Source organism: Rhinoderma darwinii, chromosome 2, assembly GCF_050947455.1.
Source record: "Rhinoderma darwinii isolate aRhiDar2 chromosome 2, aRhiDar2.hap1, whole genome shotgun sequence".
NCBI classification, from domain to species: domain Eukaryota; kingdom Metazoa; phylum Chordata; class Amphibia; order Anura; family Rhinodermatidae; genus Rhinoderma; species Rhinoderma darwinii.
The window spans coordinates 61,218,336-61,233,457 of record NC_134688.1 but is presented as its reverse complement, the minus strand read 5'-3'; the positions used below and the strand labels follow the sequence as shown (position 1 = coordinate 61,233,457).

The 15,122-nt window shown below is 39.8% G+C and overlaps 1 protein-coding gene across 1 annotated transcript in view; it reads left to right on the top strand.

The window, feature by feature from the left end:
- Window positions 1–8,521, top strand: part of KATNAL1 (katanin catalytic subunit A1 like 1) — an 88,319-nt gene extending 79,798 nt beyond the window's left edge. Inside the window, exons 10-11 of the mRNA XM_075850024.1 lie at window positions 4,229–4,355; window positions 7,456–8,521. Coding sequence (XP_075706139.1) covers window positions 4,229–4,355; window positions 7,456–7,654 — 326 coding nt within the window. The 3' untranslated portion in view covers window positions 7,655–8,521. The remainder of the gene's footprint in view (window positions 1–4,228; window positions 4,356–7,455) is intronic.
- The last annotated feature ends 6,601 nt before the right edge of the window (window positions 8,522–15,122 follow it).

Here is a 15,122-nt window from a genome sequence, read left to right as displayed (position 1 = left end):
CTTTAATGTTGCTGTAGGCCTCTTGGTAGCCTCCCGGACCAATTTACGTCTTGTCTTTTTATCAAGTTTTGAGGGACGTCCAGTTCTTGGTAATGTCACTGTTGTGCCAATTGTAATCCACTTCTTGATGACCATCTTCACTGTGTTCCATGGTATATCTTCTCCTGACTGATGCCTTTCAACAATCAGATCCCTTTTCATGTGTTATAAGCTCTATACGGACCATGGCTTCTTCTGTCACATGCAACAAAGAAAATGTCAGGAAAATCCTAATAGAACAGCTGAACTTTATATTGGGTTATGCAGAATCCCTTTAAATAACGTCAGCTGTGTACTGACTACTATTTAACATGAGTTTAAATAATTCTGAACACAACCACATCCCTAATTATAAGAGGGTGTTCACACTAATGCAAACACATTATTGTAGTTTTGTTATTTTTATTTTATTAGTTTGTTTTTCAATGGAATTGTACAGATTATGGGTCACATTAAAGTTGGAAAAATTTATGAAATCATTATCTTGTACTGTTTTCGTAACAAAAACCTGGCATTTTAACAGGGATGTGTAGACTTTTTTATATCCACTGTGTGTGTGTGTATGTGTGTGTATGTATGTGTGTATATATATATATGTGTGTGTGTGTGTGTGTGTGTGTATATATATATATATATATATATATATATATATATATGATATTCTAAAAGGATAATGTTCTGTTTCAATTATTGATACTTTCTAAAGCAGTCATTTTATGCTGCAGAAGTGGCTCCATTTAAAGAACCCCCCTTAAATAACAACATGCCATATATTATATACATCCTCAGGTTGTCAGGTTCTTAAACCCCTTAATGACTGGCCTATTTTAAACCTTAATGACCAAGGTATTCTTTACTTCCATCGTCGCATTCCAAGAGCTATAACTTTTTTATTGTTGCGTCGACATAGCTGTATAAGGTCTTGTTTTTTGTGGGACAAGTTGTATTTTTTAATAGCACCATTTTGAGGTACATATTATTTATTGATTAACTTTTTTTGTTTTTGGGGGGGGGGGGGGATAGAAAAAAAATCTGAAATTTTGCCACTTTTTTTCGCGTCCCAAATCTATGCCGTTTGCCGTGTGGTATAAATAGAACTAACTTTATTCAGCGGGTTGTTACGATTGCAACAATATCAAATTTGTATAGATTTTGTATGTTTTACTACTTTTACACAGTAAAAACATTTGTTTTTGTGTCTCCATATTTGAAGAGCTATAACTTTTTTTTATTGTTCCGCCAATGCAGTTGTATGAGGGCTTTTTTTTTGCGGGAAGACTTGTAGTTTTTATTGGTACCATTTTGGAGTAGATGCGACTTTTTGGTCATTTTTTATCACTTTTTTTTTTTTTTTTTTAAGTCCGGATTCACAGAAAACAACAATTTTTCCATAGTTTTTTATTTTATTTTTTACGGCGTTCACCGTGCGGGTTAAGTAATGTAATAGCTTTATAGTCGAGGTCGTTACGGACGCGGCGATGCCAAATGTGTGTAACTTTTTTACTTTATTTTGGGTTTTTTAATAGTAAAGCAGTTTGTATGGGGAAAAAGTGGGTTTTTAATTCTTATTTTTTTTTTCCCCTTTTTTTAAATTAACTTTATTAAACTTTTTTTTTAAATTTTTTACTAGTCCCACTAGGGGACTTTAATATGCGATCATCCGATCGCTATTCTAATACACTGCAATACTTTTGTATTGCAGTGTATTACTGCCTGTCCGTTTAAAACGGACAGGCATCTGCTAGGTCAAGCCTCTGGCATGACCTAGCAGACATTCACTACAGGCAGACCTGGGGGCCTTTATTATGCCCCCGTCTGCCATCGGAGACACAGACACTCGGCGATCTTATCGCCGGGTGTCGGTGGGATGAGAGGGAGCTCCCTCGCTCCAAAACCACTCAGATGCGGTGCACGCTATTGAGCACCGCATCTGAAGGGTTAAACGGGTGAGATAGATACTTGTATCGATCTCACACATTCGAGCAGGGACGCTCCCAGACCTCAGCTACGTCTGGCAGCTGAGAGCAGGGAGATTTGACGGCTCCCTGCTCTGTTTACTTATTTTAATGCAGCGCCGTAAGCAGGCATATGCATCAGAATAAAGCCCGTTAGTGGCCGCCGTGAAAAGGCGTATTGGCGGTCACTGACGAGTTAAAATTGATGGCCTAAACAGTACTTGTGATAGGCCATCAATATTCTATCGTGGGGGTCCGATTCTTGGTACTCCTGATGATCAGCTGTTTTAAGGTGCAGCGGCGCTCACTTTTCATTGTTTACACAGCTTCATACTTTTTATTAATGGCTCAGTACCGTTCACAAAGCTGTAGTGAGCTGTAGTTGTAATACCAGGCAACAGTGCCTAAAAGTACAGAGCTGTGCTTGGTAAACAGCTGATCGGTGGAAGTGCTTAAGATTGGACCCCCTAAGTACAGGCCATCAATTTTAAAGGTCCGCTGCAGGGAAAATGTATGACCAGCAGCAGCTTTGGGGTTTCTGAAGCCGGACCGATGTCAATCAACTGACCGCTGGTCCAGCTTTATGTCAAGACCTGTGAATTTTGAGGATCCCACCAAAACACAATATTGGGAGAGCATGCAGGCCAGTAATTTATTAGCTTTATGGTAAGAACCGCTAATCCATTTTTCTGTATTTGTGGTCCATTTCTCTGCCAAAAAAACCTCCCATAGTATATCTGTGTGACATCAGTATTCCATTTTTTTTTATTTTTGTGGAAACGTGAAGTCTTGAATTGATGGTTTTTCGCACGGACAAAAAAAATAGTTGTGTGCAATAGGCCTCACTCCTACAGCGCCAGATCTGTTACTCAAGGGTTTTTACAGAACCTCTCATAAATGGACAGGGGCTGTTTTTTAAGAAAGATGGAGATGTTTAAAGAGGACCTGCACCAGTTCAGTACAGCCCAATTGTGGTCAATCGAAGCTGAAATCACGCTGTGCAGGGAAGGGGAGAAGCTGTATAAAGCTGATAGGACAGCTAACGGGTTCCGTCGGCTTTTCGTTGGTGTCTGTGATTTTTACCGGACACAATAGCGCGGCGTGCTGCGCTGTTGTCTCTGGTGAACTCCAGCAAACCCTGTCCGAGCCTCTGACGCACATGTGAATATAGCCTAAGGGGTAAGACAATGGCGCAGATTTACTATTTAAAATGCGCCATATTGTGGCTCAAATTGAGGAAGAATTCTGGCGTACATGCTATGCACCACATTTATTAACTGTTTTAGACCCTTTTTTGTGCTGTGCTGTGTGTGATGCTGTGCACCAAAATTTTTTGCAAAAAAAACTGGTGTAAACTAAGCCAACCAAGACTTTGTATAAGGAAGAGAAAAGTGCCTAGCATGTCAAGAAAGATAGGCCAAACTTATCATAGAACATACATCTTCTGACTGCTTGGTCTAAGTTTACACACTATTCGTGAATCTGCCCCAATATGTGCCTTATGTTGGAGTGGCGCAGCAATTCATAGGGCAACTTTTAGATTTTGAGTATTTTTAAATGTACTTAATCTCAACCTGTTTCTATATAGCCTCCATCTGTTCATGTCTTAGAAGGACAATTAAGGACTGGATTGATAAGTCTTGTAGAAATCTTGCACAAGTGTAAATGTCAACTACTTAATCAAGTGGTCAGAGCTCCTTCTACCTGGTCTCCTACTGCAGGCAGAGCAGTGGGGAAGGGCTCCTGCTGCAACCAGATGCCTTACAGCAAGTGACCGGTTTGGCATCGGCGCATCACATTGGAAACGTATTTACTTTTTGCGTATATTTTTTACATTTAGTAAATTTAGTGTCTGTGGTTGGCAGAGATATGGCATGATACGTCTGATAATTCAGTGGGTAATTGTTGCTTTATCACTACTGAAAACACGAGCATAAAGACAGCAGACAACACTACAGGCTATGTAGTTTGCCATCAGTAAATGTTCCTATGCCCATTTTGTGTTATACAGCGCACATATGTTCAGCTAAATCTGCCATAATAGTTTTGAATGGCATTTTATCAGAACTTGGTATCTGGCAGCTTAGCGGTATCTCATGAGAGAATATCATTTGTATTTAATTGATTTAATCCTGGCAAATTTTAGACTATATACTTATTTTTTCAGTTCTTTTGGGAACCCGATCTATTATTAATCGCTACAAAGTTAAGTCTGCTCTCTCTCATTGTCACAGCTGATGGAAGAGCTGAGCTGCTGAAAATAAATCTCCGAGAAGTTGATTTGGACCCGGCAGTAAACCTGGAGGTCATTGCTGTGCAGATTGAGGGATACTCTGGCGCTGACATCACCAATGTTTGCAGGTACTTTATAGACCACCTTCAATCTATACAGCCCTAATGTTCTACTGTAGTGTTGTAATGCAGGTTATTATCTTAAAGGGGTATTACAATTTCTGCAAATAAAGCTTATTCATCATATAATGAAAAGTTATACACTTTTCTAAGATCTATATATCCATTTCTCACAGTTTTAAGGATCTCTGCTTTCAGTCATTCAGTAGAAACTGTCATTGTTTATTTCAGTGGATAAAAAACTATCCTGGTCATGTGACGAACTCAGGTGTATGGCGCATTACAGTATGTGTATCAGACCTGTGTGATCGTTATTTGACCAGGACTGATTTTTCTCCACTGGAAGTAAACCATAAAGATTCTTACTGGATGACTACAAGCAGAGATCTTGAAAGCAATGAGGAATTGTTACAAAATTATATTGGAAAATGTAACACATCATCTTTCCATTATATAAATAATAATCTTAAGGACCTGTTTACGTCGTTTTTTGCTGCGGAAACCGCAGCAAAAAAACAGCCGAAATCGCCTCCCAATTGATTTCAATAGGAGGTGGAGGTGTTTTCTTCAGGTGTCTACGTCGCTGACCTCCCATTGAAATCAAAGAGAGACAGAGAAGCGTTTATCGCAACATTTATGCCCGCGGCACTCAATGATCGCGGACAAAAAAGGCTGCGAAAAACGTGGCAAGCGGCTTCTGGATTTTTCTGCCTGCAAGAAACTGTGTGAACAGGGCCTAAAGGTGTTTTCTGGCTTATTTAAAAACGTGGCTAAAGAAAAAAGGATGCAATAAAAAAAAAAAGCTTTACTCTCCTCACAGATCCCCCTGGTGTTCCAGCGCCGCCGATCTGGTACTCCCCACAGTTTATTGACATGGCTGCAGGGATAACGTGCCCGTATACTCGACCATGATTGCTGCAGCCTATCACTGGCCCCATCGGTCCTGTGCCGTATACCCCCTAAGGCTAGTGATTGGCTGCAGCGATCACGTTAGTATACAAGTACATCATTGCTGCAGCCATATCAATAAACAGCGGAGGGGAGGACCAGAGCGGCGACTCTGGAACGCCGTGGAAGAATCTGTGATATAATTCATGTTTGTTTTTTGTTTTTAACTTTCATCCCTTCTTCCTTGGACATTTTTCTATAGAAGTCATGAAACCCCTTTAAGACTAGGGCTATACGGTGACTTTTGCCGCCCAAATTTTGTGCGACTGTTGGGTCGTGGCATGGCACGGCACGGCACGGGTCGCAACGCGACCACATTTACTTTTATTACCTGAGATGCAACCTTTATTAAAGGGGGTATAACGACTTCAACAAACAAGGCTACGGGTTGCGCAGTCAAAGTTTTGCTGCATCGCCCTGCTTGCATCGCAGATAATAAAAGTCAATGTGATCACGTTGCGGCACGTGGCATGCCATGACCCAACAGTCGCACAAAATCTGTACCTGCTGTATTTCATCGACACTCTGGTCATGGCCAAAGTCGCCGTGTTTAATACTATTGTATGTATATTTGTTTTTACATAGGCAGTTGTGAAAGGGTTAAACAAATAAGATACAAATGTCCCTATTTTTTCTCGTCTCGTTTTGTCATTCTTCCTCCTTTTTTTTTTTTTTTTCTTAAAGGTGATAACTCACTGGGTAAAACCATAACCTTTCGTAAATAATTGAGCAATCTGTTAGCTGTCTTATGCGAATCTGCTTGTGTAATAAATCAACTGCTCCTTAGAATTGGGATTTAATGTCTGGGGGAGGTATCGTTCGATTTGTTTATTTAATTACGCTTCTCTCTAAAAAGTATGTGTAATTTTGTTTTATAGTAAGGTTGAAATGGTGTCCAAAAATGGACATCTTTACCCAATGAACGTTTATGGTCATAGAGTTGTTGATTTCTTTGGGTTTTTTTTAGCCGTAAATTAATTGCAGGAAATGAACTCTAGGAAAATGGATTTCTCACGTTTGCACTGTCTTGTATTTCATTCTTATTGGGGCAGAGCTAAAATTTGGTGCTCTGGTGACATCATAGAGGTATTACTTTCTGAAGCATTCTGTCCAACTAAAGTCCCTATGAGGGGGACTAGATCGTCAACTTCAGGAACCCATTACAGATGTGAAGTATACAATTCCTTTAAAGCACGGGTTCACCCTTAAACTTCATTTTAAATTTGATATACATATATAACTAATCCACATGGATATAAAAAATATTGTAGATACATTGCATTATTTATATTGTACGGAGTTACAGCCTGTATTGTATGTCCATAGCTGCATTCACAATTCTGCAGGCTTCAGAGCTGAAGGGTTACCCACACATAGCAAATTCGTTGAGGATTTTTCAGCAGCAAAATCTGCACATGTTGCGTGTGGATTTTGCTGCAGATTTTACCCCTTCTATAGTTCTGATACAGAGCTCCAGATCCCGCATCAGTCATTGAGTCACATGATCGTATTCGGTGTGCCTGCAGCCACCGGTAGGGGGAGCTCACACTGCACAGGGATTTATACAATTCCCATTCATTTCAATACTAAATCAGTATGGAATAAGCTCTCCCTAGTGGCAGCAGAACAAATTTTATTATTTAACTCTTCTGCCCACGAACTGCTCAGAGGGGGGTGTCCAGGTACTAGGGAACCCCCCTAAGTGCACTCCTGCATAGCAACCAATGAAAGCTCCGCTTTAATTTCTCAAACTGCACTGACCAAATTAAAGCTGCATTGCTATTGGTTGCTATGGGCAACAAGGCCATTTTTCCTGTTTTAATAAATTTTCCCCAATGTAATTTGGTGCGTATTTTTGACTCGGGTCTACAATATAACTGTCACCGATCCATAGAATTGGTGGCAGCAGCGCTAAAAAAGCAACATGCCGCTTCGTCTTCTGTCAGCTCAGCTTTTTCTGGAGGCCACGCAATTGCGCTATTCTAGTCAATGGCTGGAAAAAGCTGATCTGAGCTAACAGGAGATGAATTGTCGCAGTGATTTTCTACCGATCAGTAGGGGTCGAATATTGATGCACATTCCAGTTATTACCCTTTTTAAGTCATCTTTGAGATTTATCAATCTTTTTTGGTCAAGATAAACATTGGATTATGTTTTTTAGGGATGCCTCCATGATGGCTATGCGCCGGCGTATCCAAGGCTTAACGCCAGAACAGATCCGCGCTCTGTCTAAGGATGAGCTACAGATGCCAGTGACAATGACAGACTTTGAATTGGCGCTAAAGAAAATTTCAAAGTCCGTTTCGGCTTCAGACTTGGAGAAATATGAGAAGTGGATGGGTGAATTTGGTTCAGCTTAGGAAACGTTAACTTATGTGACTCCTATTCAAGCTCTACAAGTTATACAATTCCCACCTGTTTTTACCAACTCTAGACATTCGTTTGGCACCCAATATCGACCACAGCCGAGCCTCATAAGATCAAGATCCACCTCTCCCCTTATTTTGTGATCTTTTATGGAAAAAGGACATTGCTCTTCTCAATTAAATGTGTCTGACCATACAATTTTGCTTTGATGACCTCTGTTGTAGTGTTCAGTTTTGATATCACTCTAAAAATGGACCCTAAAGGCAACATGTCTGGGAAGAAGCCCATTTTGTGACCAAAAACGCTCACAATTCTAACCCATTTATTATTTCTACTTTATTAGTAGGCTGTATTCTAAGGTTTGGTGTTTCTTCCTACATAAGGTAAACATGTACACCGATCACTTTGGTTTCCCTCTGGTGCTCCATTCTTGTGTATGAAATTCACCTTATCATGAACATCCATTGACGGCTTTTTGGAGACCCCTCTGAAATATGCGTAAACCTGAGTTTCAGGACATATGGAAAACCCAAAGATTGTCCATATCTAGTTGTTCAATGGTTATATAGGATTCTGTAGCGCTGACGGACGTTCTGCATACAGAAGCAATAGAGACCAGCAGAAAGCTCTGTCTCCTACTGGAGCCGCTGGCAGCACAGACTATAGACCGTCCGTGCTGCTGTTAGGAGCAGAATCGGTAATGCAAGAGATTTAGAAAACGTATTATTGTACTCCTCCGTTATCATTGTTTTTCAGTGAAAGCGGAGGTACACTTTAATGGCTATGAATAAATAGATTAGTGCAACTTTGTAATTAGTCTTTATTAAAAAAAAAAATCGTTTTACTTTTGGAGATACAGCTGTTCAGTATTCTTTACACACAGCAGCTGTATCGTTCATTTTAGACTGAATCCGTCAGTCCTGCGGACCTGACCGGTTCAATGTCGGCGGGTCCTGCGTGTCTGTGACATGCAGGATCCACCTGTAAACAATCACATCTAAGTTCGTGAATTAGATGTGATCGATTACAGGTGGATCCATGCAGGACCCGCCGACACTGAACCTGTTAGGTCTGCGGGACTGACGGATTCAGTGTAAAATGAACGATACAGCTGCTGTGTATAGAAAATACAGGACAGCTGTATCTCCAATAGTAAAACTAGTTAAACAAATATATCCAGCAGCACCAGTATATGGTGGGTGCAACTCCTCAGGAACAGACCACGCTCCAATTCCAATACTATCCAAAAAAGAGGCAGCACTCCGCAGAAAATATGATAAAGGGTGTATTTATTGCCCCCTGTGCGTTCAACGTTTCAGCTCTATCCTCTAGAGCCTTTCTCAAGCCTTGAGAAAGGCTCTAGAGGATAGAGCTGAAACGTTGCACGCACAGGGGGCAATAAATACACCCTTTATCATATTTTCTGCGGAGTGCTGCCTCTTTTTTGGATAGCAATAGTAAAACTATTTTTTTTAATAAAGACTAATTACAAATTTACAATAATCACACTGATCTTCTTTATTTATGAAAAAAAAATGCCCTCAAAGGTGTACATAGCCTTTAAGTGCTAATAGGGAGGAGGTTGATGGGTGTACTGGAGCGCTATTTACTTAATCTAACGTCATATTATGTTGAGGAAATAGACTATACTACCAAGTGTCTAGAAAATGGGGTATGGCTAAGAGTTGTAGTAAAATTCCCAAAATGTATTACTGCTTTGCACCATTCTTTTGGCACAAAAGGAAGAAGAGAAAGCGTCTAGCTTTAGGACAGTATGAATAAATCTTCCCCCATTGTGCTCTGCCTCGTGCAGGGCGGTGCATGACTTCTCTCTTTGGTGTTCTTCAAATCCCTGTGTCGTGCACAATGCATCAGCTTTGCCTTGACTGCTTCTTGAAAGAAGACCTGTCACCTCTCCTGACACCTGTTTTAGTACATTTATGAAAAACAAATCCTATTCCTGGTAATACAGATGTACAACCGCTGTTTAAAGGGGACCTGTCATCTCTCATGACTTGTCTATTTTATTGAATGCTTGTGTTCCCCATAAAAATAACTATTCTGGAGCATCTTTTCTTAGAACGCTGCGTTGTACCATTCCTCTGTTATTCCTCCTACGAACTAATGAATACATTGACAACTGGGTGATACTAGTTGGGGGTCTGTCTCTACACAGTCTGACGCTGTCCAATCAGTGCTTACAATATCCGACTGTAGAGACAAGCCCCTTCGACAAGGGGAATGGTAACGCCCAGTTGTCAAATTATTCATAAATTTCTAAGAAGAATAACCAAGGAACGGTACATCACAGGGTCCTAAAAAAGATGCCCTAGAATTGTTATTTTATGGGGAATACAAGGATTCAATAAAACAGACCAGTCATAAGAGCTGACCGTTCCCCTTTCAGTAACTGTTGTACATCTGTAAATTATAAGGAATGGGACTTATTTTTCATATACTATTATACTACATGACCATTTCGGTTTAGCTAAAATACCCCATAACCTTTTACATTTGTCCCCCTGACCTTTTTTGTATATTTTTTTTATTGTTTACATGTAAATGAATTCAGCATCTTTCTCTCCCACCCTAAATGCAATAGAAAGCTACTTGGGTACACAATGAGATCCTATTTCACGCCTATTATGATCCATTATGCAATTTGATCCTTTGTGGCAAAGAGAAGGCAATAATTCAATGTGCTCTGCTAAAATGTTTCCAGTTGCAAAGATATTACAAGTGTAATTACATTTCTGTCTGGTTGGTAAACTCTTGCCACTAATCCAATTATAATAATCGTATTCTTGCAAAATTTCAGACCAGGATGTTCTACGCTGGCAGAGGAATTTTTTTCTGACTAAATGGAGTTCCCTCACAAAAAGCTTGTGTCAAGTAATGACCATTGCTTTGCTGGACCTGGGTGTTTTTTTTGAAAAAAAAAATAAATTTTTTTTAACCACTTGCTCCTTTAGAAGAGTCAGGTACGTCCTGTAAGACATGACCAATTAATCCGATTTATTTATTGAATTATGGTGTTTTGGTTTTTTTATGTGCACAAGGTCCTCGTAAAGGTGGTCATAGACACAGGCATAATATCGTTGACTAGAACATGATTTAGAGGTCAGAACAATAATCTTCACATCTATGTTCACAATCTGATTAATACTGCACGAAAATAATTCTAGCCATGACATATGTAATACATCATAAACACTAGATTTTATACCGTAGATCTGAAGCCTCCTTTGAGGGAGTAGATGTAGGATACAGTGAACAGTATTTTATTGCAATACTAGCTAAAAATAAATAAAAATGACCTGGAATTAAAGGGGTTTTCTGAGATTGTTCCCGCAGAAACCAGGCCATTCTTTTTCATGGGTTGTGTATAATATTGCAGCTCATCCCCATTTATTGCAGGTTTTTTTTTTTTTGTAATATTATATATTATACAACCCCTTTTAAAAGGGGTTTTCCAACAAAGGACATGTATCCCATAAACATCTGATAGGTAAGAGTGCCACCTCTTGGACACCCACCTATTGTGAGAGAAGGACCTCGTGACCCCAAATCCAGTTGACACATTCAGACAGAGATTGAATTGAGAGATGGCCGCACGTGTCCGAGGCGCTCTCCATTCTTGCCTATGGGGGTTACAGAAACAGGCAGGCCATATTCTGTGGAAATGCCATACATGTCTTTGGTAGGAAACCCCTTTTAAGTCTTAGTCTACCTCAGCCATACTACACTGTAAACTTTCAATATGACTACAGATAACCCTGATATTCGAGTCATGCTTTAAATGATTCGTTTTGTTTTTAATACAGCTCATTAATAAGCAAATGGTGGAAGGATTAAAGGTTATATGAGATCAGAATGACATAGCTACTTGTTTCCTCTCTTGTCCATGGGCTATATCTAGAATAGCAGCTCAGCCCTATTGACTTGAATTGGGTTGCGCTGCAATACCAGGCACAGCCCATGGACCAGGGTGGTGCTGTTTCTCTGAGAAAGCGCTAATCTTTTAATCTCATGCAACCCCTTTAATGATGCAGCCAGAATGTCAATGACAGCCAATTGGAGACCCAAAATCAGCACGTTCTAGAGGACTGTCAGTCTAAATTTCCATGATTTGATTGAGAAGTTTGTGTAAATAAAGTGTTATTTAAAATGAAGTTTAGCAAATTTCTAATATACTTGTGTTTCAATTCCTTACCATTTTCAAGATCTCGGCTTGTTGTCCGTGAATATGATCCATTTTTTTTTTTTTACATCCAGAGGCATAAAACCTGTCCTGACCTACAGCTGAGAAGTGTATACGGTTGTATCCAGACAATCTTTTATCTGTGAGCTAATCTTACTGGATACAACTGTAAGAGGTCTTGAAAATGGCGAGAAATTGAAACGCAAAGTATAATAGAAATTTTTACAACTTTTAATGATTCCGCTTTTTTACATACACTGGAAACCCCCTTTAAGATCATAAAATGTCTTTCTTTATTTACCTCTGGAACAAGTACTGTAAGACTATACATGGTACGATTATAATTTTTACTCTGGACACGTGAATGTTTAATTTCTAACCTCAACTTTGTTTAGGATATTTATTGACCAGATGAATTGTACTCTCACAATGTGCTGGGAAATCCAGATCTTTTAATATTTTACCTTGAATTAACAATAAAAGTACATTAATAATTGTTTATTTCCTATTTTATGAGATATTAACTTATATGAACTTGCCACCCACTGAATGTCTAAAGCTGACCATACACTTTACATAAGTCTTCTGAAAACGCCAATTTTGGCAGGATCGACTGACTATCTAAGGTGTATGGGGGTATCGCAGCATGTTTAAGGTGAAGATAGGAGGAACATCTATCTCCGGTGTATGGCTAGCTTAAAAATGGCTCCCATGTCATTGAACCTAAGCTGCCATATTGAACAAGCTTAAAAAGTTGGTGCCTTCTGAAATGCCCAGGCAATGCACTTTGGCTTCAGGTTGAGTCTTATAGTAATAAATGGAATTAATCAAAAAATGCACTACGAAAAAACAAAATGGCTGCAGTTAAAGCTCCTATCCAACTTTCCTAGACTTCTGAATATCAAATCCGTATGTTATGCAGAATACACACGTTGTTTCCATATTACGGCATAACTAGGCTAATTTGCTGTTCAGAAGGCTGGAAAAGATGCGTGACTACCCTATGGGAGCATTAATAGTAGACATATTGGTTGTCCCCCCCCCCATCGTTATCAAAAACAGATATGACTAAAACGGCTGCATAACATTTTTATTAGCTTAAAGCGATGGTCTCATTACAGACTACCCTGCAATATGGGAGCCACCACTGCGAGTGCATCTGGCTCTCAAGACCCCTGGGAAACAGCTGATTTTGCTGGGGAAAGTTGTGTATTTCCGCTGCAGCAGCCACTACAGGGGACATATAGTATTACATGGGTCATTAAAATGTCTGTCCATCTAATACATTACCGGTCTGAGTCTGCTAGAGCGGCTCTCCACTCTGCCTCATAGATGGGGGAGGTCACGAGTGGGGACTCCCTTCTATAACATCCATATGATCTAATAGGGCATATGGACAGGGTTTGACCGTCTCTAACTAAAGAGGACATCTCAAGGACTTCTACTTATTGGCGATAGGTTTATTGAAAAATGTGCTCTTTAATAATATAACATTTTATTTTTTTCTCCTTTTACTTCAAAAATCATTTTTATCCATTCCTGTGGAGAAACCTTATGGCCAAGACGTTTTCAAGTAAAGACCCCTCCTCCCTTACATTGACAATCCCAAAGGCATAGGCAAGGTATAAAACTTTAAGATTTCATAAGTCCTATATACAGAGGCTGACACTTTAATAGTGAAAATGTAACTGATGATCTTCCTTAACACATCCAAAAATCTTGTATGAAATTGTGTAGCTCAAATTAGTGATTGATTGAATGTGAGTAGCGGATTTCTCCCCCTCTAGTTCAGTGGCTTACAAATTAAATATGGCAGTCACAGCTAATTTTCCCTGACCCCCGCCACAATTATGAGATTTAATTTGCAGTCTTATGATAAAGCAAAGGAGTCTAGTTAAAGCTGTCACTTATGGTTTGCAGGAACGCTTAATTACACTTCACTGAATCACTGATTGTCGCTGTTCCCAGTGTAAATGTACATTTTATTTCTGCAACGTTAAGCAACTCACAGGCAATTATAATGATTGATGTAGGTTGTGTTTATAATTTGTGCATCATGTCTATGGGAGATCTACTATACCAAGATCTGAACAAAGAAACACATGTCCAGTATTACACTATTCTTCTAGTAATATATTTATAGGGTATTCCCATCTAATGTTATGGCATATCGCTAGGATATGCCACTATATTTTGATTGTTGAGCTCAACCTCTGGGACCCCACTGATTATGAAAACAAAGGAACAGGGTCCCTTCAATTTATTCCCTGCACAGTCGCGCTTTCAGCCACCTGTTGTGCAGGGAACTAAAACACATCTCCATTCAGGAAAATGGTGCTGCGTTGTATAATTATTTTATAGCAGCGCTCATTCAGTGCTGCTGCACCTTCATATCTGAGGATCAGTGGGGATCCCAGCAGTCTGGATATTACTAGAATTTGCCATAATTTAATATTGTAGGAACATCCCTTTAAAGATTAATACAAGTTCCTCATTATACTCCGTTAATCGTGTTCTCACCAATTACATAAATCACTGCATTTACTTCTTGGCACTTTTCTTAGGCTTTAAACAGTCTTTTTATGCTGAACGTTACTGCTGCTTTTCTCGTGCTGTGGGAGGGTCAGCTTGTCTGGCAGTTTCTAACCCTAAAGAATCCTGTAGAAGAATGTAATGTTACATGTACAGGATCTTGTCATCCACCCAGCCTGTTATCCCTCAATGGTTGAATACCGGTCTACCTTCCAATGCAGGTCCTATAATAGGCAATTTACTAATGCCGCAACAGGATTGACTTATTCAACATGTGACAAGGGATCAGGAAAGAGTCTGTGCAAAGAATGTGCAATGCTGGGACACAACCAGATGTATGGCTAAAGGCCCTTTTACACGGGCCTATAATCTGACAAACGAGCGTTCATATGAACGCTCGTTCCCGATCATTGCCCTGTAAACAGGGCAACTATCAGCTGATGAACGAGCAAATGCTTGTTCATCGGCTGATCATATAGTTTCGTTTATGCGGCATTAAATATTATCGTTGTCAGCAGCACAGCTCCTCTCTGTAAACAGGGAGATCTGCCTCCGACATGATGGAAATGTATGGTAGCAACAATCGCTTGTCCCCATATACACAGTCTAGTCCCGTTATGAACACCTCCTACTTTCGACGTCGGCAGCGTGTAGCCCATGAAGGAAGTGATGTCATGGGCTGTCTTCGTGGGTATATAAGGTGTGCGATAGGCTGTCTTAACATATCA